The sequence below is a fragment of the Apis mellifera genome, linkage group LG8 (assembly GCF_003254395.2).
Source record: "Apis mellifera strain DH4 linkage group LG8, Amel_HAv3.1, whole genome shotgun sequence".
NCBI lineage: Eukaryota > Metazoa > Arthropoda > Insecta > Hymenoptera > Apidae > Apis > Apis mellifera.
The window spans coordinates 8,609,748-8,636,229 of record NC_037645.1 but is presented as its reverse complement, the minus strand read 5'-3'; the positions used below and the strand labels follow the sequence as shown (position 1 = coordinate 8,636,229).

At 26.1% G+C, this 26,482-nt stretch overlaps 6 protein-coding genes across 10 annotated transcripts; 4 read left to right on the top strand and 2 right to left on the bottom strand.

The window, feature by feature from the left end:
- The first annotated feature begins 2,972 nt into the window (after window positions 1-2,972).
- On the top strand, window positions 2,973-6,874 carry LOC552049 (protein DDI1 homolog 2). Of its 2 annotated transcripts, none has more exons than XM_006564682.3 (6): window positions 2,973-3,476; window positions 3,929-4,147; window positions 4,223-4,477; window positions 4,846-5,151; window positions 5,222-5,362; window positions 5,659-6,874. In XM_006564682.3, the coding sequence occupies exons 1-6, from the start codon at window positions 3,215-3,217 to the stop codon at window positions 5,871-5,873; spliced, it is 1,398 nt and encodes a 465-aa protein (XP_006564745.1). In that variant the 5' UTR covers window positions 2,973-3,214; the 3' UTR covers window positions 5,874-6,874. The 2 variants fall into 2 exon arrangements, with proteins under 2 accessions (XP_006564745.1, XP_006564746.1); XM_006564683.3 differs by having other exon boundaries at window positions 3,168-3,530.
- LOC552024 (myo-inositol 2-dehydrogenase) lies at window positions 6,231-9,778 on the bottom strand. Its single transcript, XM_624405.6, has 4 exons — window positions 9,465-9,778; window positions 9,058-9,297; window positions 8,349-8,730; window positions 6,231-7,844 (listed from the first exon to the last, which is right to left on the bottom strand). Exons 1-4 carry the CDS (start codon window positions 9,542-9,544, stop codon window positions 7,395-7,397), a joined length of 1,152 nt encoding a protein of 383 aa, XP_624408.3. The 5' UTR covers window positions 9,545-9,778; the 3' UTR covers window positions 6,231-7,394.
- Window positions 9,779-13,225: 3,447 nt separating this feature from the next.
- Window positions 13,226-16,700, top strand: LOC726422 (vacuolar protein sorting-associated protein 37A). The gene is made up of 5 exons (XM_001122159.5): window positions 13,226-13,601; window positions 13,950-14,139; window positions 14,207-14,321; window positions 14,405-14,917; window positions 14,994-16,700. The coding sequence occupies exons 1-5, from the start codon at window positions 13,513-13,515 to the stop codon at window positions 15,338-15,340; spliced, it is 1,254 nt and encodes a 417-aa protein (XP_001122159.1). The 5' UTR covers window positions 13,226-13,512; the 3' UTR covers window positions 15,341-16,700.
- Window positions 16,701-16,966: 266 nt separating this feature from the next.
- LOC100578909 (procollagen-lysine,2-oxoglutarate 5-dioxygenase 3) lies at window positions 16,967-26,180 on the bottom strand. Of its 3 annotated transcripts, XM_016913624.2 has the most exons (10): window positions 25,594-25,971; window positions 23,076-23,310; window positions 22,660-23,000; window positions 22,146-22,599; window positions 21,834-22,061; window positions 18,365-18,686; window positions 18,166-18,270; window positions 17,851-17,997; window positions 17,664-17,810; window positions 16,967-17,287 (listed from the first exon to the last, which is right to left on the bottom strand). In XM_016913624.2, the coding sequence occupies exons 1-10, from the start codon at window positions 25,685-25,687 to the stop codon at window positions 17,003-17,005; spliced, it is 2,358 nt and encodes a 785-aa protein (XP_016769113.2). In that variant the 5' UTR covers window positions 25,688-25,971; the 3' UTR covers window positions 16,967-17,002. The 3 variants fall into 3 exon arrangements, with proteins under 3 accessions (XP_016769113.2, XP_006564744.1, XP_006564743.1); XM_006564681.3 differs by lacking the exons at window positions 17,664-17,810; window positions 25,594-25,971 and adding an exon at window positions 26,057-26,180; XM_006564680.3 differs by lacking the exon at window positions 17,664-17,810.
- On the top strand, window positions 18,751-20,316 carry Gb15078 (GB15078 protein). 2 transcript variants are annotated; one of them, XM_006564502.3, is made up of 4 exons: window positions 18,751-19,173; window positions 19,497-19,633; window positions 19,695-19,844; window positions 19,956-20,222. In XM_006564502.3, exons 2-4 carry the CDS (start codon window positions 19,574-19,576, stop codon window positions 20,112-20,114), a joined length of 369 nt encoding a protein of 122 aa, XP_006564565.1. In that variant the 5' UTR covers window positions 18,751-19,173; window positions 19,497-19,573; the 3' UTR covers window positions 20,115-20,222.
- On the top strand, window positions 20,830-21,803 carry LOC726411 (immunoglobulin domain-containing protein oig-4). Its single transcript, XM_001120611.5, has 3 exons — window positions 20,830-21,141; window positions 21,224-21,373; window positions 21,447-21,803. Exons 1-3 carry the CDS (start codon window positions 20,965-20,967, stop codon window positions 21,603-21,605), a joined length of 486 nt encoding a protein of 161 aa, XP_001120611.1. The 5' UTR covers window positions 20,830-20,964; the 3' UTR covers window positions 21,606-21,803.
- Window positions 26,181-26,482: the final 302 nt, after the last annotated feature.

The following is a 26,482-nucleotide window of genomic DNA, read 5'->3' as shown; positions in this document are numbered from 1 at the left end:
ATCCAAAAAAAGATTGTATAAAATTCAATAAAATACAGCAAACAATTTATTTATATATATTTTAGAGTAAAGAAAAAATTGTATTAAGTATAACATAACATAAAATGGAGAAAAATTGATAATTAAAATGAACAAAAATTTTCTTTGAAATAGCAACAGGATATAAAGTATGGTCTATTATCGATTTCCCACAAAACTTTCTCTAAACATTCGCCCAGACTGAGCAATTAACACGCTACAAATTAAGAGGGTTCGTTGCATCAGGATGAATTATTCGTTCCATCTGTTGTTCCAGAGAAAATCAAGTAAACGATTTTTTTCTTTCCCACGATTACAATTTTCTGGTTTAATATTAGAGAACAATTTTTATAAAATATACAAACAATTTTAATAACTGATTGTTCAAGTATTCAAAATTGTCTGCAATATTATAAATCTCTAAATATTAAAACACTTTACAATTGTGTTATTGTTAAAATATGTATAAATGTGAATAAATTTTAATGTTAAAATCCAAAACTATAATATAAATTTTGCAATGATAAATTTTTTTTTTTAAGACACAGGTGCAAAAATCGAATTTACGGATTGCAAGCCATAACCATTGTTCGAATCAAATCCCAAAGAAAAACATAGATCGAGATAGGTCCATTGTGCAACGGGATCCTCGAGATTGAGAGATAACTGGAAGGGATTAGATTTAAATGGCAAATCCTCTGGACACGTGTGCACTCGATTCGAACGAAAAGTTGAACACTGCAATAAAAAAATTTTATTAAATTTAATTTTTCTAGAAAAAAAAATAATATTTATGTTTTATATATCTATTAGGAGAAATAATTAATTATTATTATAATCTTGCAAATTTTTTTATTATATCATATTATAAAATATTATCTATACTTATTTTACATTATAATTTTTAATGTTATTTTTGGTTTCAAAATTGTAAAGAAATTTCTATATATTTAAAAAAACATTTAAATTGATTTTTTATAATAGCACATCATTTTTCAAAACACGTATCTAATCGATTTTCTATGCATATCCTTGTATGTGTCCAGGGACCCATGTCTAACACCTGGTAATCGGTATCCCTCGGAACATCTTGGTATTCATTCAAAATATAACCAACCCCTGTAAATGTCTATTAATTTATACTCAGCGGGAGTGTGAAATCGATTTATATCTCGATTCATCTTGCAGCTTTAATCGATTTGCAATCAATGTACAAAAAAAAAAAATGTTACAATCTAATCTAACCTCTATTTTTAATTTTACATTAATGGATATTTTAAATATATTATTATATATTAAACATCTTATTTAATTTCATTATAAAATTTTAATATTTTATTTTGTAAATAAAAATTTAACCTATCCAAAAATTAAAATGATTGACATTTATAAATTAGTTTTCATTTTGATATTTTTATTTTTTTCAAGTACTGTTTATTAATTCACGAAACTCTACAATGTATGTAAAACGCCATTTTCCAGCGTGAAATATTGTGCTGTACAATATTTGCCTTGGAATATCCGGTTTTATGAGTGTAATCAAGCGAGCTGTCGAAATCATGCGCTAATTTAACCATCAGCCTTGTCCAAACGCGAAATTCTGAACCACCTGTCTAATATCCACTTCTACATCCGTTTCCGGTTTATAAGGGATGGCATCCCCTGCGGTGTCCTCGTGGCTGTACCCTCCGGGAGGGCACGATCCCCTGAACGTTTCATGCTTGGGTACACCACCTTTACCCCCCTACTTCTTTCTGCCTGCAATATCGATTGAATATCGCAAAATGTTCCAAAATACGACGAATTTTTAGAATCGTGCAATATTTATCTAGAATTAAAAATTCCTCTAAGAGGAAATATTTATTTTGAAGTGTGATGATATTTAAATTAAATGTATATCTAGAATTGATTATAAAAATAGATGCATAAAAGTAATTGAGTATGTAATATTTATATATTTATATGGAAATGCATATAGGGATATACAAAATGGTGAATAAATGTTGATTAGTATAAAATATAAAAATAATTTTATTGAATAAAATAAACGCATTAGATTAAAAATTATTAATGTTATGGACAGTTGAGAATGATCAAGATAGGTTTCATTGAAAGATCAAGATAGGAGGATTTATTGATTAAGGGAGATTAAGTTATCATTCCATCAATCTGAATATTCCATATGGAACATTTAGTTTCCAAATTGTGTATAGAATCTCAGTGATCGTTGATTATATATTGAAATCTAATAAGAATTGAATATCCGAATTAATTCTATTGTGATCTAACAAGATTGCTCCTTTGTGAATTTGCAAATCTGATATTATACATATATTTTTAACATCTGTGAAATCATGTATATTAGTATTAGTTTTTTCAGTTTGAAAAACAGAAAATAACTGTTTTTCAAATTGAAAAAATAGATACAAAAATATTTGTTATTTATATAATATTTCGATATACATATTTCGTTTAAAAATTTAAAATAGTTCATTCTTCTGCCCCCTATTGATGATAATGTGCATTGAATCTAAATTACCTTACAAAGTTAAAACAGGACAATTTCTTTATATCTTAATAATTTTAATATTCCATTTAACTAATGTTATTAAAATGTTATTTAATTTTTTATATTTATTTTATTAATTAAAAAATAAATAAAAAATAAGTCATATCACATACATAAAAATAAAAAAATACTATTACTAACGATAATACTAATCATATTTTAAAAAAAAGAATAAGAACAATAATATTATTTTAAAAAGAAGTTAATAATTTAATTCTTAAAATTAAAAAAACTAAAAAGTTATTAATTAATAATGCATCAATAATACATTACCAATCTAATAATATAATAAGAAATAGAATGATATATTCAAATCGAAATTCAAATTTCCCGCGTAAAAAAGAGCATTGATACAATTTCACAACCTCGATCTGTTTCGATGTCTCGAGGTGACTTAAATGGCCTTCAGGTCGAGCCTTGAGGCTAGTCAGTATTTTCGCTGAGCTGGGTTGTTGTTTACATCCCGTAGCCGCTCTTCGTACGGCCATCCCGTGCGCGAGGGGAGCGGCAAAAATTCTTGTGTAAAATTTATCGTCATTAAGTAATTGTTACTATTACTTATTCTTTCTCCTATTATTATTCGATTATTGAATCCACACGGAACAAACAGCAAACCAAGTAAACACGATGAAGGTAACGGTAACCACACTCAGCGACGACATTTTCGTGCTGGACGTCATCGAGGATATGGAGCTGGAGAGTTTCAAGGCTTTGTGTGAGATTGAAAGCAATGTTCCAGTCCACGAGATGGTGATCGCTTTCAATGGTCTACCATTGATGAACGACAAGAAATCGCTGAAAGATCACGGGATCCGAGACGGTGACGTGGTGATTTTGCAACACATGCATCAGAGCGGGGCCGAGTTGAACCTTCACCCCTTTAACGGAGGTCAGCTTCAATACAGCACCATTATTTAAAGTGGCAATCGAGGCGGGTCGTGAGGTTAGCTTTTCGGCTTCGATTTACGTTTCTTTTTACTGTATTGTCACGTCTCTCGATCAGATGTTACTAGATTTATAACGCACGATCCCAGTGGACTAAGCTTAACAGATTCGATCGAGCATGTATCCCTTTGGTTTCATTACATTTGTCAATAAATTCGCTTTATAATATATTAGAATAATGTATTAGAATACGTTTTTTCTTCGTGTGAGAATTTTTCATTTCATTCCTTTTTGTCGACTCGCACATTGTTCATTTTAGCACAAGTTTTGTACTTTTGTTGAGTTTGATTTGAAGATAGTTTGTCGCTATGCGCTTAATCAGATCAGTTATTTAAAAGCGCACTCTTACTATAGTAAAAAAGAGAATATACTAAATTTGAAGATACATTACTCTAGCTATTCCCATGTTGGACTTCAGTTCCATCACAGTGCCAGGAGCATCCAACAGTCGACAGCCATCAGCTTCCAGCAGTACTATAGCCAGAATGCAAAACCCTAGAAAAGAGGATGATCCAGAAATAATACGAGACATGTTCTTAGCTAATCCGGATCAATTAGCATTGCTTAGCCAGAATAATCCTAAACTGGCTAGTGCCTTACTATCTGGTAACCTTGGTGAGATGTGCAATAATATATAAAAATATTTTGGAAACTTAAGAGTTTGTTCTAATGATAACTTTTGATTTGTAGAAAAATTTACCACCGTACTTAGAGAACAAATAAAATTGAGAGAAGAACGTGAGGCACAAAGGTTAAGAATGATGAATGCAGATCCATTTGATACAGAAGCTCAAAGGTTTATTGCAGAGGATATCAGGCAAAAAAATATTGAAGCAAATATGGAAGCTGCAATGGAATATAATCCAGAGACATTTGGATCAGTTGTTATGTTATATATTAATTGTAAAGTCAATGGATTCCCAGTTAAAGCATTTATTGATACAGGTAAATAAAATTTATTAATATTATTTACATTTATAAATAATAAAAATAAAATTAAATACATGCATAAATACATAAATAACTAAAATCATTATTGGACTGGAGACAAGATTATTTTTAAGTATCTTTGTTTGGTTTCTGTTTAGTCACTATGTATCTATTTTTAAATTCTTACATTTTAAAAGTCATTCTTTTCAATATGGTTCTTCATAGTGGGAGTAGATTAAATTTAGACACCCGAAGATTCCGTGCTCATATTAGTTGTATTTTTATATCTTGAAATTTCATGAATATTATTAGGAAAATACATCATATACCAATATATTATATATTATATAAAATTAATATGTTATATGTTATATAAAAATCAGGTGCACAATCAACTATAATGTCCGATGCATGTGCCGAAAGATGCCATATAATGCGATTAGTTGATTCAAGGTGGGCTGGAATAGCTCATGGTGTTGGAACTCAACGAATTATTGGACGTATTCATATGGTACAAATTCAAATTGGAAACGACCATTTAACGACATCGTTTACTGTGCTTGCGGAACAAAGCATGGACATGTTACTTGGTTTGGATATGTTGAAAAGACATCAATGTTGTATAGATTTAAAAAAAAATGTGTTAAAAATTGGTACTACTGGTGCAGAGACTCCATTTTTAGCAGAAGGTGAACTTAAATATTGCTATAATTACACAATATCTTTTTTGTCTGTTATACAATGTAAATACTTCATTAGGGGAATTGCCAGAATGGCTCAGGTTAAGCGGTTATAGCGATGCGAGTAATTACGATGTGGAAGATGATAAAAACAAAAAAGAATCTCAAAGGGCATTAGAGCATGGTTCTAGAGATGCAAAAAAACAACGTCGGCAACCTGGTAAGTATGTATCTGTCCAGGCTTCCTTTTTTTCCAATATTCCTTTTAATCTATTATAATTTTCCTTTGATCCTATTAACAGTGTATATACTTTATATACTATTTAAATCTTTTATGAATATTTTATAATAAAATACAATATCTCAATAATAATTTTTTCCCCTAAGAAAATTTAACATATCCTTTTATTTACCTGGACTAATGATTTCAAACAAATGCTTTGCATTTTGAGATGATAATTTTATTTTTGTTTTGTTAGAATACAAAAAAATCTTTTTTTTTTATATATATTTTAGATGGTCTAGAAAGCAATAATTCGAGTGGAACATCAAGCAGATCAGGCCCTATAGAAACCACAGTTTTTTCCCATGATCCATTCACAGAAGAGACAGTAAAAGAGATCGAATCTCTAGGATTTAACAGAATAGAAGTTATTGCGGAATTACGTAGATTTAATGGAGACAAAACTCAAGCTACGGACGCATTGTTCACAAAATCTTTAAGACTTTAAAAGCAATAGAGGGAGGAAAAAATATTGTGAAGGTTTCCATGTTTGCGCAGTAAAGTTTAGGGAAAGAAAATTTGTACTTGATTTTTAGGTAATGACTTTTTACATCGATTATTGTAAATTTTGATGTATTGGAAACCGCACAATCAAAACTCATCGCTCAGGCAAGCACTCGTTTCTCGACATTTAGTCTGAAATCGTGTTTGGATTTTATTTCATGGAGCAGCTATATAGACGCAATATTTTATTTTAATGACAAATGACTACTTACTTACTAGCTATATCTTTTTTTTTTTTTTTAATTAGATTACAGAAATTTATAACATAATTTGAATCTATGAAGTTAAAATACTTTGATAATCTAATCTATCATTAGCGCAATACCTAAAATTTAGGAATCAATGTGAATGAATTAAAACAAAATGAATCTAAAACAAAATTAGGTTAATAGGAATTAATAATAAGCTTATTGTTTTTTGTGAAAATTTTGCCACGTTCATAGATATTTTACGAAAATTTTTTTATTTAGATTTAGAAAAATAACAAACAAAAATAGGCACACAAAAAAATAATATTTTATTGAAGAAATATATCACACGATTTCATGAATATTTCGAGCTTCGCGACCAAAAGCTAGCTTGCAAACTTTCAAGAATATTAAGTTCCTCCATTGTAATTTTATAATTTACTAAAAAAGGATTTTTTGTAACGTAAGTTAATCATGTCGACATATCGACAAATTTATAAAGATTTTCTAATTTTTTTCTCTTTTTTTTAAAGGGGCAAACATTATGGACAAAAAAATACGAACTTATAAGAATAGAACTTATAAATTTATAACAATTTTTATTGTTTCGTTTTTATAAATATTCTGATCGAAACTACAAAAAGAATGTGAATTTTGTATCGTTACTATCTATTTAGGGTATATGGTATTTTTCTGTATTTTCTTTATATTATTATATCGATAAAAGAAAAAAAGAAAAAAAACGTGTAACAAACAAGATTCACTAAAGTTTTTTTTTTTTTTTACTCTACTTTTAGTATGAACTAACGTGCACATTATTATTTTAATAATCAAAAATTTTCTCCCTTTGTCTTCAAGAAAAATATAAAACGTCATTAATTCTTTAAGGCCCAAATCTTTAAATTATTATCTAAAATTGAGTCAAAGTTATTGATATTAAATCAATTTTTATTGTAAGTTGTCTAATATATCTAATATTTAAAAAGTAATATAAAAAAAATTATCAAAAACTTATTATTTTTTTATTAAAAAAATATAATTTTTTGAAACTGTAAATAAAAAAAACTATTAAAAAAAAAAAAGCTAAATATGAATTCATAAATTCATCAAAGCTAGATTTGAATTTGACAAATTTTTGAAATGAGAGTTACACAGATATAACATTGGGACTTAAAGGATTAAAAAAAACGAATAATATAAATATATCACGATATTATAAGATACAAGATAACAGAATGATATTTGAATTATTAAAATTGGTTGGACAATCATGCTCTCTACGGTAATTCGTTGGGTGCCCATTTTATTTCTACCATTTTACCAGTACGTGCGGATTCTTCGCAGGCAGATGCAACCTTAGATACAGCTAAAGTTTGTTCTGGCAAGACAGACGACTCATCTTTACCAAGCACTACATCAATGAAATGATTCAATTCTGCTTGATAAGCATTTCTGAATCTACTGGGAAATGAGTACCATATTGGTGGATTGTTTACACCTTGGATACCGTTGTGACTGGTAACACAGTGCATTGGTTGTTCATGGCCTGCAGATATCATACCCTTAGGGCCAAATACCTCGAGACGTTGATCATAACCATAAGGGCTATATCGTGACAAATCGATTACTCCCAAAGTACCTGATGGGAAATGTAATGTTACTACCACTGTATCATAATCATTGATTGCTTTTATTTCTGGGATATGTGCATATGCTTGAGTGGCGACCTGCAAGCAAATATTTAAATGAAAACTGCATAGAACAAGAATGAAGAGGAAACATAATTTATTTAATTTCTTGAAAAATTATAATTAAAAAATTCTATGAATATTTTGATTTTTCAAATCATATTCTTTAAAAGAGAATAAATTAATATTTTTCATTTATAACTATATACAATAAGGTGAGGAAAAATTATATTAAATTTTTTAAATTTTGGCTATTTCTTATATAATAAAAAATTTAAATCTAAATTTATAAATTCTAATTGTAAAAATCAAATTAATTAATTATATTAGAAGATTAATTATATTAATAAAAAGATATTTTTGACAATGTTTATATCTAGAGTATTTCGGGAACAAATAATTAAAAGCAATAACTAAGAATATTGGAAGAATTATGAACACTACATATATATTTGGATAAAAGCTGGAATAAATTCTTTGGTATTAATTATTTTTTAATTTTTAATTCAATGATAACTAATTGCAATAATCAAAGATTCTCACCTTAACAGGGTATTCTCCAAGAACCCAAGTAATAATATCAATATCATGGACCATACAATCATGGAATATTCCTCCAGATATTCTTAAATAGTCTATACTAGGAAGAGGAGAATCACGGGAGACTGTTTTAATGACATGAACATGTCCAACCTCTCCACTTCTGACTCTGTCTCTGACAGTAGAGTAACTAGGATCAAATCTCCTGTTAAAAGCACAAAACAGTGGTTTGCCGACTTTTTTGGCAGTCTCATAACATGTTAACGTGTTGGGACTGTTTTCGGCTATCGGTTTTTCGCAGAAAACCGCTTTTTTCGCTTTCAACGATTTTGTTACGATCATCTCATGTGTGCATGTAGGCGAAGCAACAATAACTGCATCTACACTATTGAAAAATAATTTTAATTATTGATTGAACTCTATATATTTTTCTTTTTATATTTAATATATTTTCATTATTATTAAAAGTAATTTATTCGTAGAAAAGTTTGTATCTATCATTCTTTTTAAATTATTAAAAAAAAAAATAGTACGGTAATCTATCTTGTGATACAAACGATTAAGTAATACTAAATAATTTTTTGGAAATTATTTCCTCTAATCTAATTTATTAAAATATATGTTAACTATATTATTTTATTAAGATTTCTATTAATGAATTAATAAAATTTTTTAGTGAGTTTAAATATTTTTAAAAAAGAAACTAAATTACTTAGGATCATTGAACACTTTGTTTGCTTGTTTGCTATTTAGAAAAGTAACATCATCGAGTTGCCAATATTCTTTAAGTTTCGTCCAGTTAGATTCGACATCGTCTACGATGTAGAGCAGCTTAAGACGCGAACTGTCTACAATATTAGCTAAATGTATGGTACCGGCTCGTCCAACACCAAATAGAGCAACTTTTATTCGAGGATGATGATCAGTTTTTAATTGTAAATGCTCTAAAAAACTGTAATAACATTGAATTAGTTTTTAGATATGAAAAAATAATAAAAAATCAATCATTGATTCACAGAAATTATTCTAAGAAAGTGTTCTATGTTATTTTGAAGAAAAAAATGGATCTCTGTGACTTCATAAATATTTTAATAAATATTGATGATGAAAATTACTTACTCTTTATAAAGGTAATCCTGGGCTGGTGGAAGTTGTTTCACTTTATATGGTGAAATATCTTTAAAATTTGCCGTTGCCATAATTTCTTATATTTTAAATATATAATTAATTATTATATTAATCTGATTATATTACTCTTTAAATTCAAACTCTATCTGAATGATGGACCTACTGGATATGTATATAAATGAACTGATTAACAAAAGTGGGGAAAAATGATACGATTAAGTATAACATGCGAGAGAAAAAATCTTTGCTTAATGAAGATTTCTATTTTAAACGATACAATCGCGAAACAGATTTTTATGATTTTACACATAACAACACAACTTGTTTATTAAAATAAGTTTTTTAGGGGGAAAATGATAAGATTAGTTTGATCGAAAAAAATATGAAAAGAAGAAAACATTTAATTAAGATAAATTAATAAATCTAAGTAATTTAAATATAGTATCTGTTATAACTAATGATTTACTTATAAAATTTAAAAATTAAACTTTATATTTGAATACTTTATTGAAATTGTTTAAATTCCTTTTATGTTTCTTTTTATTATATTCTAAATATTTGAGTAATCATTAAATTTTCATTCATTAAATTTGTAAAATTTGTTAAATGATATTCATTTCATTTAATTTGTAATTATATTTATAATTATATAGGTTTAAAATTATAAAACTTGAAACTATAACTCATCAATTATTCTTAAATTAAGGAAAACATATTTAAAATGATTTAAGAGATTAAAGAAATCAATATACAAAATAATATCAATAGTATAATATAATAAAAGATATATAATTAATATTATTAATGTTTTTTTTTAGTTGGCCATATAGAAGATATAAAAATCAAGAATACATTTTTTTTTTTTAATCAATTATATATTTATTATTGTGTATGTTTTACATATTTTCAAATAACATCCATATAGCAATTTGTTTAAAACCAAAAAAAAAAAATAATAGTTTTCTTTTTCATATATATACAGTATTTTCTCTTTTCGATTCTACTTTAACTAGTTAACGATCATTATAAACTAAAAATCGTGATTTTCTATAGTATTATTATTTTTGTATACATTATATATTTGTTAATTTGATTTGATATTGATATATATTATTATAATATCGATAATAATATTGTTGGATTTTATTATAATAATTAATCATTCATTCATGTAGTTCCATAGTTGGTTAAAAAGAATTCTACTATATCTAGAGATTATATGCAAGATTAATAATTTGATGAAAACTATTATTATTAGACGAGTATCAAGAAAACAGATTTTTTTTATTATTTATGATCCTAACTTTATGCTATATGATAATTATATGTTCATTATTAATAATCTTGAATTCTATTAAAAAGTAATCGAATATTTGAAAGTTGCATTTGAAATCGAAATATAAATTGTAACATAACAAATTTTATAAAATTTAGAATTTTATATATATATTTCAATGCAAATCTCATACAAAGTTATCGTATTATATAAGCAATGAAATTATTAAATAATGAATAAAATGTACGAATTATTGACACATACTTAATAACGAATTTATTACATTGATTAAAATAGAATTTTACAACTAATTCATAGATTTATAATTCTGAAATTAGATTTTGATATTCCAAAATTAAAATTTTGGAAAATTAAATATGAAAAATAAAAATATTTAAAGTTTTAATTATTAAATAATCTTATAAATATAATTTTTATAAAAAAAAAAAATAGATAATTTTCTATTGTATAAAAATAATTTATTATTTATAGGATAATATATTTAAATATACAACAAATTTATTCATGTGAATATTTTAATATTTTGAATAATACAATTGTTAAGAATGGATTGGAAGAAGAATCAAATAGAAGAAATCCTGAAGTGAAAGTTGTCTTGCATAAAAATTATCTATAAAAAAATTTTTATAAATTTAGTATCATCTTTTCAGTCACATAATATAAACAACTTTAATGTTATATTTCTTTGTTGACTTTTCGATTTCCATGTTCGTACATAAATTTTACTTTCAAAACGATAAAATTTTGTTTAATATTAATTCGGTTTCTTGTGATAACTCTATCGGTTTATATGATTAAAATTTTTAATTTTTATAATTTTAAAATTTTTATAAAATTAAAATTATTTATATAAAATAATATTCCTTCAATATAGTTATTTAGCTTGCATAGAAATAAATTTTATTTATCTTCAAACGAAAAAGATACAATAATAAATAGATAAATATTATTTTATTAATTTTTATACAAATTACTTAGAATTTATCAATTCTTACAATGGAATTTTTTATGAATTTCATTTTTTTCCATCACCTCGTAACCTATTAGTTTTTATCTATATTCTCATTTATCTACCAATTCGTTATTAACATTTGTGTGAGTTTAAGAATTTTATGGAGCAAGATTATTTTGATAATTGGTCATTTATAAGCATTTTATGCAGTGCAAAATATTAATAAACAATCTCAAATGAGATGTATTTTTTCAAACATTTATAAAATAATGTGCAATAGATTCCTTTTTAAATATGAATTTAAAGATCATTCAATCCTTTTTTATCCTTTTTGTGTCAGTTCATTCCAATGTTATTGATTTAATATAAAATAAAATAAATAAATCTAATTTTGTATATTACAATATAATACTTTCATAACAAAAATTTTGTAAATAATCTAATTTTAATTGTAAAAAATATTGTTTTATAAAAATTGAATATAATAAATTCTATTAAAATTTTTAATCAATAGATTAAATAAAAAAAATGATCAAGTTAAAGAAAAAGTAAAAAAAATTAAATATTGGAGTCCTCTCTTGAGCCCATATATTTTATAGATTAAAATAAATAAAATAAAAATTCTAATCAATTAGTGCCATCTCTAGACCACTGCAGATAAAACATAAATATAGATGAAAAGAGTAAAAAATAGAATGGAAATATTGTAAGAATTAACCATTTGTGCCATCTGTTAAGTTTTAAAGACATTTTCAAAAATAAGATAATAGAATTGAAGAATAATGTCATCTCAAAACTGTTTTTAAAAAAATATTTCTGATATTCAATAGATGAAGTTTTCGAAGCAATAATGCCAAACCAAAAAGTTTTGTTTGTTGTCGGTAATAATATAGTAACGAGTTTGAACATTTTTCAAAAAGATGGTGTTACTAATTAAATACTAAAAATTAAAATTGGGAATTCTTTCAAGTTATATGCATATATGTATTCCTGATATCTGACAATTTTTAGCTAAAATTGATATTCTCAATTATTAAGTTGGTCTAAATAATAATGATATTATTTTTTTTATTGATCTAAAATTTAACAATTATGTAAAGAATACTATATAATTTCTATTTTATTAACGAATAGAAAATTGATTTTAATTTTAAAATAATTCAATAAAGAAATATAAGAATAAGAATATATCTATATAATAAATAAGTTAGAAATTATTTTATATATACGAATTGATATATTTACATACAATATTGAATATTACATACAATAATATTTTAAATAAATTAAAAGAAAATTATTCATATAATCAAAAAACAATTATTAATAAGATGATTATACATAAGTAACAATTAAAACAATAATATAATCATCAAAATTCTATTTATTTATTTTGAATTTTTCGAATGTTATTTTCGTAATTACTATAAAAATAATTTTTTCATTTTTTTATTTTTGTTTTTGGTTAACAAAGAAATTTATTGACCTTGGCCTAAGTAATGAAACAGAAATTATCATTGTGTCTTTATTGAAATATAAGTCAATTATATTGATCGCTTGAATTAATGTGTATGAAAGTTACTGTGTTCAAAATGATTCATATTTTAATATAATTAAAATTTTTTAATGATAGTATATAATATAAAAAAATACTGCTAATATTACACACATCTCGATTTCTCCTGTGAAGTGTGACGAAGGCCGAAACAGCTGTTCTGCTGTTGGATGGTTAATTTGACAGGGAAGTCGAAGGATAAAACGAATGTTTTATCTAGATTTAACCCTCTTAAATGATATCGCGAATATTCCGTGGCGAAAATGAAAATGTCGCAGTCAAGAGAAAACGGCAAATCGACACTCTGAAAATTTTTAACGACAAGTAAGTAAATTTTCGATTGTAACCTCTCTTCTTTAACCTTATTTGCATTAATCTATTTATTTATTTTCGTATATTTTTTATACAAACATAAGATGCAACATTTTATTTGAAAGATAAAGAAAAAAATTTAATATATGAATTATTTAATATAAATCAAAAATCTTCATTTACATTCTACGCGTCCATCATATGAGAAACTGTCATCACTATGATATACATCTAGTTTAATTTTTAGGGTTTCTCTTTTGACCTAAAAATAAATATTTTATAATTTTCTATATTGTTCAATCAAATCAACTTTGATATTATATAATTTTTTCATATTTATTAAACTATTATGTGTTATAGTGTAGTAGAATTAAGAGAAGATGTGGAATATCAAGTACAATTCAATGCTAGGGAAAGGAGAATGGCTATTATGGTTTCTTTGTCACCGGAGTTTCCGTTGGAAAAACCAGTGCTCAGGGTCTCTCCACCCATAAATCATCCTTGGTGTAATGAACATAGTGAAATCACAAGCGCACCAGGACTACTTAATGTAACATCTTTTATATTTATAATTTATTTATTTAGAATCATAAAGATCATTTGGTTTTACATATCAGTTTACAGTGCACAGTGATCTTGGTCGTGTTGTTCAAGCTATCATTAGAGAATTTAGTAAAAATCCTCCACAACTGTTAGAAGATATTTCTCCTGGATCTGTGAAATCTCATAGAGGTACATATGTTTTTGAAATAAGTGCAATAATACAAAAGATATAATACAAAGTATTTATTGTTCTTTTATAATATAAATTACAGATTCACAAGAAAGAAATTCTCCATCTTATTCCTTACAACAGTATCCAGAAATTCCACCAACATCATACAATTCTTATTATACCACTCAATATCCACAGTATTCATCTGCCAGTGCAAATACTTGTATTTATAATTACAATCATACGAATTCGAGTACCGCGTATGTGACGGACAGTCATACAAAATTCGGTTCTCCCTCGCAACATTCAGCATATATTGCGTGTTCGAGAAGTGGTACAGATGCATCAGGTTACAATTCAAATCAACCTGGAACATATTTGAATTCGCATTACGTGAACGCGAATTATCATCAACAATCATTGCCGAATCAAACACAAACTAAGCTACGGCAGAGTGTAGTGTTTCCAGAATTAAATAATTTGACTAACGAGGAATTGAAACAATTGAATGAAGATAACGATAAATTAGATGAATTTCTGGATAAACATTCCGATTTAAAAGACATTAATACCGCTATCGATGATGCAATAGATTGGGTCCAAAAAACTGCCGGTAAGATAACTTCCGATAAAGTATTATAATATTATTTTGTTCTTTCGAAAATTTATTTTTTCTCTTTATTTTTCAGAGGCTAATATAGCCAAAGAACCCGAGCTTAAAGAATTGCAGTCTGATGTAGCAAATAAAATTCAGATCGTTACTGCACTAAAAACTAGATACGATCAACTAATACAACGATATAACAAATTATCTGAAGCATTTATTCCGGATCACATAAAAGAATGTTTGAGGAAAGCGGCAGATGAAAGTCACGAGGAAAGTGAACGAATTGCTGAGAATTTCTTAAATAGGAAAATAGATGTTGAACGTTTTCTCAGCACTTATATCGAATGTAGAAAGTTGGGTCAAGCAAGAAGAACTAAAGAGGAAAAATTAGCACATCAGTTAAATGAATTGAAACGAGCGGGTTATTAAAATCATGTATAATCTTATCTTTTTCTATGAATTGAACAAACTGTAAATAATGCCTAGTTCAATTAAACTGTGAATTTGAATAGCATTCGTGTTTATCAAGTATCTATGCGGTAAAAATACTCGCTGGCAGAGAACATTTTTATAACGTATTATTACGTTGCAAAGTTACGTCATTGCTTGTTATACATTAAAATTAATTAGATTATGTGGCATTCTGGATGAAAAATTTAAGTTATATAATGTGTGCGAATTAATTGAAATTATCTATGGCAAGAAATTAACTAAATATATGTAAAAAAAAAAAAAAATATTAAAAACCAAAGGCGCTGGTTCAAGCCGATAAACGACTATATATAATTTGAATTAATTTAAAATGTACTTATTTTTTCATACAGAAAGTGTTTTTTAAATGAATTTAAGTATATTGCTATTGCGTTGTGACATACTACAATTGCAATTAATATCACTCTGACAAGGAACTTTTTTTTACTATGTAAATAAATGTGCGAGAATATGATTAAATCAATTTTTCAAAGTTTGCTATTTAGTGATGTTAATCTGATTACTTATCCTACGAATGTTCCTAATTGTAACATATTAATAATTAATAATTGTATAGATACGCGAAGTCTGAAATGAGAAAATGTTTTTTTTTTTTTAAACAGTGTGGCGTGTGTAATTTTTTAGGAAATATCCATAATTATTATCTAAAAGCACAGCTAAATTCTGGTAAAAAGAAACAAAGCTTTGCGTTCAATGATATAAATTAAAATGTAAATATATTTGTGTAGAAATCGTAAGTTGTAAATAACATAAAAAAACAAGTTTTTAATAATAATAAAATAAAAAGGGACGTAACAATATGACCTGATTTACTATGTGATTGTTATGTGGTATTTTCAAAATGATAAATACAAATGCAAGTTAACATTTTATTTCTATACAAACACTTACGATTACTAATATTTCACACTTATATTTTTTCTATATTAAAAAAATAACATCAATATAAGAATCTTATTTTTTCGAAATATATATTTCGTTCACATTGGCAGTTTAAGTTTTCACCAGGATTGGGCTTTATCGAAGTAAATTTTTATTTTATTTTTTATTTGTTATACGTTACTTTATTTTAAATAATATTATTTTAATAATAATGTATTTTAAAATTAAATTATTTCTTTATTTGTTACTTTATTTGATATCTGATAGATATTTGTTATTTGATTTTATGATGAAAATATAAAAATGTTTTTTTTTGCTATGAATGTTTTTTTTTATGTGGAATTTCTATTCCCCAAAATCATTCTTCTTATTCTAAATTCTACTCATATTTTTTTCTATTATTATTTAAAACAAATCATTTAAAAATAATTTATTTCTCAAATACGATTTTACAATTTATTTGCAAACATTTTTATTTAAAATCCATTCTATTATATTTTTATTATATTTTATTATTTTTTTATTTTTATATATTTTATTTAAATTATAATTATTTGTTCTTTTTTATTTTAAATAAAAAAATGCCCAATCCTAATTTTCAATTAATATAATTTCTCATAGATTTTATATATATGAGAACAGTTGAATATTTTTGTACAGTTTTTTCTTTCATTTTTTTTATTATCTATAAGAATGTCCTATGATTCGACATACTGATTAAGGATCAACGAATGAAATCATAATGTATCGAGTACCACTGGTAACTCGAAGACCTTCGTGATAATGAGTCAATCGTCCAGGATGCATCAACATCCAGCCTGGTTTTGTATCCGTAACGGAACAGTTATAACGGATAAATCGACAACCTCCACCTTCATAATCCACTCCCACTCTATTTAGAGCAATATTGATAGTATAAGTTGAACTGTCATGATGTGGCTTCAATGACGGTTGCTCATCTGGTCGATACCTTACAACGAAATTCATGAGGGCACGAGGTGGCTGTAAATTTAAATTATCTATATATATATAATAATATTCATTTTTCACTAATACATTAGCCAAAACAATACAGACTAATTTTTTTTTCAATTTTTGATATTCAATTGTATAAAATATATTCTGTAATTGTTTTAACTAATGTTTAATATTTTTATAAATTTGATATATATATATATATAGCAATCTAATGTAATTTTATAAAAATCTGCGATGGACCCAAATACGAAGCCTATCACCAGGAAATGGTGCAATCAAATTTGTAGAACAGTGTTTTGTAATCTGAAATTTGTGCAACGGTGCAATTATTTATTAATCAAGATATCGTGAAACCAATAATCTATTCCCATTTATTCATAATCCTGTTTATAACTCTTACACTAGTATTGTAGCCTATAAAGACGTGCTCTTGCAAAGGGCTGACATATTGGTCAAGAAAATTTAACCAAGATTCATGAAGACCGACTTGTTTCATATGAATATCTCGTGTCGGTACAGCTTCGTATCCACCTTCGATACGTGGGTCCTAGAAATAATTGAAATATATTAAAAGATAAATATCTTACATCATGATAATATCCGGTGAACACGAGTTCCTGAAGAGGTCTGACGTATTCCTTTAAAAAGTATAGCCATTGTGGCTCATTTTTTACTTGATTCATATGAATATCACGGGTTGGTACATTTTCATAACCACCCGTTAATCTTGGATCCTATTAAAAAAAATTTCTTTATTATTGACTAGCAATAAAATAAATATCTACTCTGTGAATTATAAATAATGATCTGAAAAATGTAATTATCCTATTATATATAGTATGAAATATAATTAATATAATATGAATAATATTAGAGATATAAGGATTCGTAAATTATCATACATGATTTGATCCATCTGACCATTTTCCAAAATTTTCCATAACATCTATCAATTCTTTCGTGAACCTTTCGTTTACTATGGGGAACCAATACACGTCTGGACAAGGCTATAATGAAAATTCAATCGAATTAAATGATAAAATGATTTATAAAGTGATTGCTAAATATTCAAAATTTATGTAAAATAATTAATGTCTTTACCTGCAATGGAGTTTGATTCGAATTAAAATTTTCAGAATAATTTTCATGAATGTATCTTCTTTCCCAATCCAATTTATTGTCAATAATTTGATACAGATCTGGATGGGTCAGCGTGATGTCGTAACTGTCTGGATTAACCAAATGTCCAAAATCAAGTCTATTACTAACATACATAAAGATGGATCGTTCTCTGTTAGCATAAGCAAAAGCCATATCTGTATCCAAATCGCCTTCTGAATAGGATGGACGAGTTTCTTTGTTCCTTATTAGCGTTGAATTAATTAAGTAACAATTACTAATAAATGGTACATTCCATAATCCCCTGAAATATCATAATCAACATTATTTTATTATTAGGGTTTTTTAATTTAATTTAATTTAAAATATAGATAATTATTGATGATAAATAAGTGTTAAGTGATAAATAAAGAATTATTGATTTCAAATAAACTAATATAATATAAAGAATAATTGATTTAACAATTAACAAACACATGGATATCTGATCGGTTTGCTATTCTCAGGATCTCAAGGCCAATGAAGCAAACGCAAAGTCATAGGAGGGATCAGTACATTTGTTTGTCCCGCGAGACAATATTTTGTAAGGCAATCATTGTGATGTCGTGATTGGCCAATGAATACACTGGCAATGGGTTATGCATAATTATCCAATTGAGATTCATAACTCTGTCACCAATGACGACATGCCCATCGGGCATAGTTCATTCATATTTTAGGCTGTAGGGACAGGCGAAGCCCAAACATTCGGCTTAACCACTTGTCAAAAGTAGAGTTTCCGAGTAGAGTCGGTAAGCACACTTGAACATTGTGTTTCTTTTCATCACCAACAATTGCTTTGTAGTGAAGTTCAATTGTTATAGCAGAGCAACTATTTCTATCTCATAACTATAAACGTATAATGCCTTGCAAAAGTTAATATTAAAACAAGTGTTATAATTCCAAGTTATAGTTGCTTAAAAATTAAGATACACTTAAGTGTATCTTCATACCTCCTAAAGTGTATGTACACTGTTTAGGAAAATTTTTTCAAACAGATTGAGCATCTTTGTAATCGTAGAACAAATGAAGAGATATCAATTTTTGTGCCTGTTCTTTTTTATCGCATTGTTAGTAAGCACAGACGCAGCAAAAGGTGGTGGAGGTAGAGGAGGTAGCAGACGCAGTGGCGGAAGAGTTTACAAGTCTCGAATGCCTATTCTGATTCCTCACAGAAATCCTGCCAGTGCTAATTACTACGAAAATAAAGATGTACGTCAAAAGATATTTAACAATGATAGAGATATGAATACTACAAGTTATTTAATTTTAGGGGGCGAGAATAGTGAAAGCTTCACACTTTGAACTGGATTACATGTTAGGAAGGAAGATCACATTTTTCTGCATGGCTACTGGATTTCCAAGACCTGAGATCACCTGGTTGAAAGATGGAATTGAATTGTATCATCATAAATTTTTCCAGGTATTTTCACTAAAACAGGAATTTTTATAATAATAATATAATTTTAAATATATAATTTTTATAATATAATATAAGCGAAATTTAGAAAATTGCAATATGCATACTTTATAGGTGCATGAATGGCCTGTTGGCAATGACACATTAAAATCAAAGATGGAAATTGATCCTGCTACGCAAAAAGATGCAGGATATTATGAATGTCAAGCAGATAATCAGTATGCGGTTGATCGTCGTGGCTTTAGAACGGATTATGTTATGATTTCTTATTAAAAAAAAAAAAGTACTTCTTTTATAATTGCAACACTTATGTCAAACAATATAATTTATTAACTTAATAGCACAAGATTTAGTGTTATAGGTACTAAATTTTTTTTTTAATAAATTTTTTTAAATATTTTCTTTCTCTCACTCATATAATAGTATTTTCGTAGTATTAGTATTGTAAATTTTTATAATATCAAAAACGTTTCATTTAAAAAAAAAAAAAAAATAATAAAAGAAAAGATACGATATATTTCGTTATTTTCTTTAATGCATTAATGCTATCAATTGTTAAGTATTTCAACGCATTAAAGCACATTTGGAAATTTAAAGTTCCCCCAGCTCCTATTCATTAAATCACAATTGACTCTTATAAGGGTGGTAAGTATATCTATAGTACTAACTATAAAGTATATTGAAAACAGCATCACAAATTTATATAATAAATTATCATTCCATTCATGAATTAAATATGATTTAAAGTTATTGCAATAACTTTCTTATATTTTTCATTTTTCATTTTTTTTTTTTATATGAATCATGTTTGTTAATCAGTATCATGTAAAATTTATCAATCGATTTAGAATTCAGTGATGACCGAGTTGCAATAAGTGTTCAAGAAATGACCAGTATATATAATACATGTAGTTTAGCAGGATCTGCCTATACATCTGTAATAGATAGGAGAGAACACTAGGGGAGCAATGAGTAGGTGACTGTTAGTTACATCGGAGTTCTGTGTCATACGTTGTCTGTACTCGTTGAATATCTGCGACATATTATAATATAAACTTTCCAATTCTCTCTTTTTTAAACATCGATTTGGCTATCCATTTTCGGTTACTCTTCTCAAACTATCATGCCACGTTCTACAGTGATATTATTTTTCTTAATCGTACTACTGCTAAATAGTCAGGAAATTCTTGGACGAAGAGGACGAGGCAGAGGAAAAACCAGATCGCGTGTCCAAATAGGATTACCTATCACTGGAAAATATCGTGATCCAGAAAGTGATCAATATTATAACAATCATAATGTATGTATTTATAGATTTATAGATAAAATATACTCATACTCTTTAATTGCTTCATTGTTTTCCAAAAATATTTAATATTTAGGGTGCAAAAATATTGTTGGCATCACACTTTGATTTGGAGTACGTTTTAGGACACAAAATTGTTTTCCTTTGCGTCGCACGTGGAAACCCACGACCGCATATCACATGGTTCAAGGATGGAGCTGAGATTTATACTCATCTTTATTTGCATGTTGGTATAGATTAATCTTAATTATGATTATTTAATATGAAACTATATAACGACAAAGATTTATCATATAAAGGTGCACGAATGGCAAGTTGGAGAAGATAAAGTAAAATCAAAATTGGAAATAGATCCTGCAACTCAAATGGATGCTGGAGTTTACGAATGTACAGCTGATAATATGTATAGTATTGATCGAAGATCCTTCAAGACTGACTTTTCTATTGCTTTTGATTAAATTTAAATTTTTTAAAGTAGTTTAATATAATTATAAATAAAGTTTAAAATCTTACTATCTTTAAGATGCTATCTAAAATAATTAGTCTTAAAAAAAAAAACAAGAAATAATTCTCGAAATGTATATAGTTTCTAGTTTCTAATTTTCGAAATGTATATGTATATATGTTAGATAATAAATATAATTTACCGCATTAAAGGAACAGGTTATAATATTTTTAATATTTACCTGCGTTCATTTTTCACGATATCCATATAATCGAAACTTCGAGCATAGAATCCATCGTCCATTATAGCACCCCAAAAATTGCTCCACATTTTATATGGTCTGACCAATAATGGTGCAATTATTTCTCGTTGCTGTTCTACTAGAAGTTTCAAAGTATATTTGTTATCTAAATGAGAAATAGAATCAATAGAGAAATATCCAGAGCATTCTTTTAATAAGCAATAATCCCTAAAAAAAAATAATGTTTATTTTAAAATACAAAAAAAAAGGTTTAGTATAAAATAATTTACTTAAATACGTTTCTATACATACATAGCCAAATTTCTTGCATCAACTTCATTCATAGCATCGTTCACAGAAACTAGTTTACTAGTATTATATTCATATCCAACATTTTTCATAAAACTATTGATCACATCTTGATGATATTCCACATTGTTATGGACGAATAAATGTAGTTTCGATTTTGGATAATCTTGTTGATATATTGTAGCTAAAAATTCGTTCAAGAAAGGAGTCGGTCGTTCAATAAATACAGCGATTAATATAATCGGATATGATTCTGGTATCGTTTTATTTAATTCTATTGTTCCTTCCCAGCACATTATGCATCCTTCTTCAGGGCTCCATGCACGTGCCAGATAATTTCCCAAAGAATTCAATGATTCTTTGCTATAACCGTTTCCATGAAGTATTAATGGTTCTGTGTTATAAACAGTGTTCAAAAGGGAAGCTTTCCCATTCTCAAATTTTAATTTTACATCACCTGTGCAAGAATAAATTTATAAACTTCATTATCTTTATTCCATTTTCCTTATTCACTTACCTACGGCAAGATAAAGATTTTGAAATATTACAGATTTGTGATCCAATTTAATTTTATGATGTTCCCTTAATTTTTCGTCAAGATATGCCAGAGTATAAAATAATTGATCATCATCTTTGTTTTTTATCGGCGCATATGTTAAAATCGCATAGATATCTGATGCATATCCTATAAAGCCTCCAGAATTTAAAAAACGTTTTCCACGTGTTACAGAAGGATATTTGGAAGCTAATGATCTATCCGGCCAGCAGGCCCCTTCCGCGGAAAATAAAACTCTAGCGTTCGTGTTCTTGAACTTGTCGATGATTTCGGTTAAGTCACTTAAAAATATTACGTCGTAACTGAAACACAAAGACTATTATTAAAATATGAATTGAATGAAATGAAACGGATCAAAAATCAATGTGTCTAAAAACCTGTCCGTAAATATAATTATCCTATCATCATCATTTTGATATTCTTCAAGAGCTTTCTTTAAAAGATTAACTTTATATCCTCCTCCTACGCTGGTTTTTACATGATCACCGCCTAGCCAAGGTGTTCCCATACCAAGAACTCTTAAGTTATCGCGAAATCCATAAACATCGATTGATCTAAGATATCTTTTGTAGCCATCGGTTTCTTTCGTAGCGACAGTGAATACGAGCACATCTGCAATTTAAATGACATTTATAATATTCTAAAATAAATGAAAAAAAAAAAACTGATACAATGAACAATTATTTCATAATTTCAAGAAATTTAAATTTAAACCACAATAATAAGTATAAATAATTCAAATCTATAATCAATTATTTCTTCGCAAGAACGTTGAGCAGAGATTTTCACGACATATAATTTTAAAAAAATGTAAGATATTTAAACATATAATAATTCTATATTACAACAATTGATCGATAAAATAATAAATAAAATGATGAAAAATGTAATAAACAAATTTTTAAAGTTCAATAAATTTTGTAAAATTAAGAAAAATTGTATTTTTTCGTTTCTTCTTTTTATAGCATTCTTGACTCTCTTAGAAGTCAAAGAGTTTATCTATTTCTGGAGAAATAATATCAACATATGAACTCAGTTCATTGAACGAGTAGTAACTAAACGATTCTCATAAGCGCTACATTTTCTACGTGACATCATGATTCGAATATAATATGGCTTGCATCGTGTTAAAAGTCACGTCATCTCTCAAGAAAACTATTGATAAAATGAATTTCTTCAATTATTAAAAAAATTTCAAATTGTAAAATTTAGCACTCCTATTTAAAAGTAAAAAATTGAAAAAATTAATTTTATTTCTATAAAAAAAAATTTATTTCATTTTTATATGTTTATTTAATTATAATTAAACTATTGATATGATATTAATAATATGTAAATATACGTAATATTTTTTTTATTTCTAAAATTGTTGAAAAGATTTCTCAAATAAAATTTTGTTGAAAATATTAATTAATCGTATTATTTTTTTTATAAGTTAATTTAAAAAAATACATGAAAAAAAAATACCATAACGAGAAAAGATTAAAAAAAAAAGATATCTTCACAATTTCATATGCCCATGTAACCGGAAATGGAAGATAAGAATATCGTGTACGATCTAAAAAAAAAAAAAAAATAAACGTTTCTTTTGTTTATTCAATGCTGTAAATATATATAACTATAAAATATATTTCTTTTATAATAATTAATTTTTATAATTAATTATTTTAAACATATATATGCAATTAATTTTTAAAATATTATTTGAAAAATATTAGTTTTTTGCTACAGTTATATCATTGTAAGAAGTGTCAAGTTGCTCCATAAAGATTCAAGGATGCACATTAATTCTATACATATGCTACTTGATATGATTTGTCTTTCTTTAATGTTTCAATTATATATTTCTTTAACTATATATTAACTAAATATTAATCAAATATATATATCCATAAGTAAATATGTATTAATTGTGTATTTAATTTTTTAAAAAATTTATATTATAGATTGATTTTCATTATTTCTTAATATTAATAAATATTTATTAGTACTTTTATAATATGTTTATATATTCTATAAATAACTTTTAATAATTTCTTTTATTCTTTTTGTAATGTACATTAATTCGGTAAATCTAATAATATATCGGCAAGAAAATATAGATAATAAATCATTTTCTTTTTTAAATTTTTTTTTTTAAATTTACGTTACGGATAGAAATATTACAATCTCGTACATAAATAAATAAAAAAAGTTAAATTGTCTTTAGTACAATCACTTGATAAATAAAATAAATAAAATCTAGATTTCACCAATGTAAAAAATAAATTATTTTAAAATAAACGATTAAAAAACTCAAGTTATAAGATCTTATACGGTTTTTAAGGTCAATGTACTAAAAACTTTCCTTTTTAAAAGATTATAAAAGAAGCAGTAAATAAGATTATTACAAGATTTCATCTTTATAAAACTTAACATTAGTACCACGAACATAATTTTTCAAAAATTTTTGTATTAAATAAAATAAAACAGTATTTAGAAAAATGGATTAATTATTTTACTATTTTAAGTATTATAAAAATATTTTCTTCTGAAACATATATGATTAATTTTGTATAATTTAAATGATTTTTTCATATAAAATTAATACCGAATATAATTAAAAAAAAAAATAAAAATAATGAAAATAATAAACTTAATAAAATAAACTAAACTTAAACTAAAAAAAATTTTTGTTTTTCTATTTGTATTTTCTATCGAACTGATTAATCATATAATATAATAAAAGTTAATAATTAAGAATAATAAAATAAACATTAACAATTGTTTTAATTTATCTTCTTTCTATATTAAAAATTAATTGAAATGAATTTTTATAAACATTAACTTAATTATAAAACGAATAAATATTCCTTTTTTAATCGTAAAATTAAGAGAGCTACAATGAACTATTACCGTCTTTGTCTATTGATGGCGGAGTATCGCTAACCACGTGGTAGGCTAGAAACAAACTCCAAAAAAGATAGCATCCAACGTTCTTTGCACGCATTTTAGACTGAAAAGTACCGCGAATGCACAGAAGAACGTATCAAATGCACTGTTCTGGCTAAGACTACTTCCGAAGGACAGAAAGCAAGTTCGTAACTACTCCCACACTTTTTGAACGAAAGTTACTACCTTTGACAACTACGTTCGGCACCTGTCTTTCATTTACTATTTTGAGTAAACATAAAATGATTTTTATGGGCATTTTCGATTAATGATAAACCAATAATAATTTAAATATGAATAACTACTCTGTGTTTTAATTAATTTAATAAAGTTGAAAATGATAAAAACCACAGTATCGAATTTTAGTATATGTTGTGTCACTCCCATTTTATTATAGATTTAGAATGAAAAATTGATTTTATTGTACCTTTAAAATATTTGAAATATTAGATAAAAGATAACAATATTTTATATGTTTATATGTTATTAATTACGAAACACTATAAATACTTCATGTATGTAATACGCATAAAATAATTATCGACTAAATAAATGTGCACTGTCGATAATATTTTGAAGAGGTCACTTTACAACATACCAACTTAATAAAATTCTAAATTTCAAAGTTGGTAATCCTTCATGAATTATTTGAATATATCAAAAATAATTTTTCTTTTAAATTTAAACATAAAAGAAATAAATTATGAATAATTTTACAATTATTTTGTAGTATATAATTTTACAATTATTTTATAGTATATTGTAATATTACTTACCCTTTATATTTCTATCACAAAAGTCTTTCGTTTTATAACGTTTAATAATAATTTGTCTGAATATATTCATTATATCT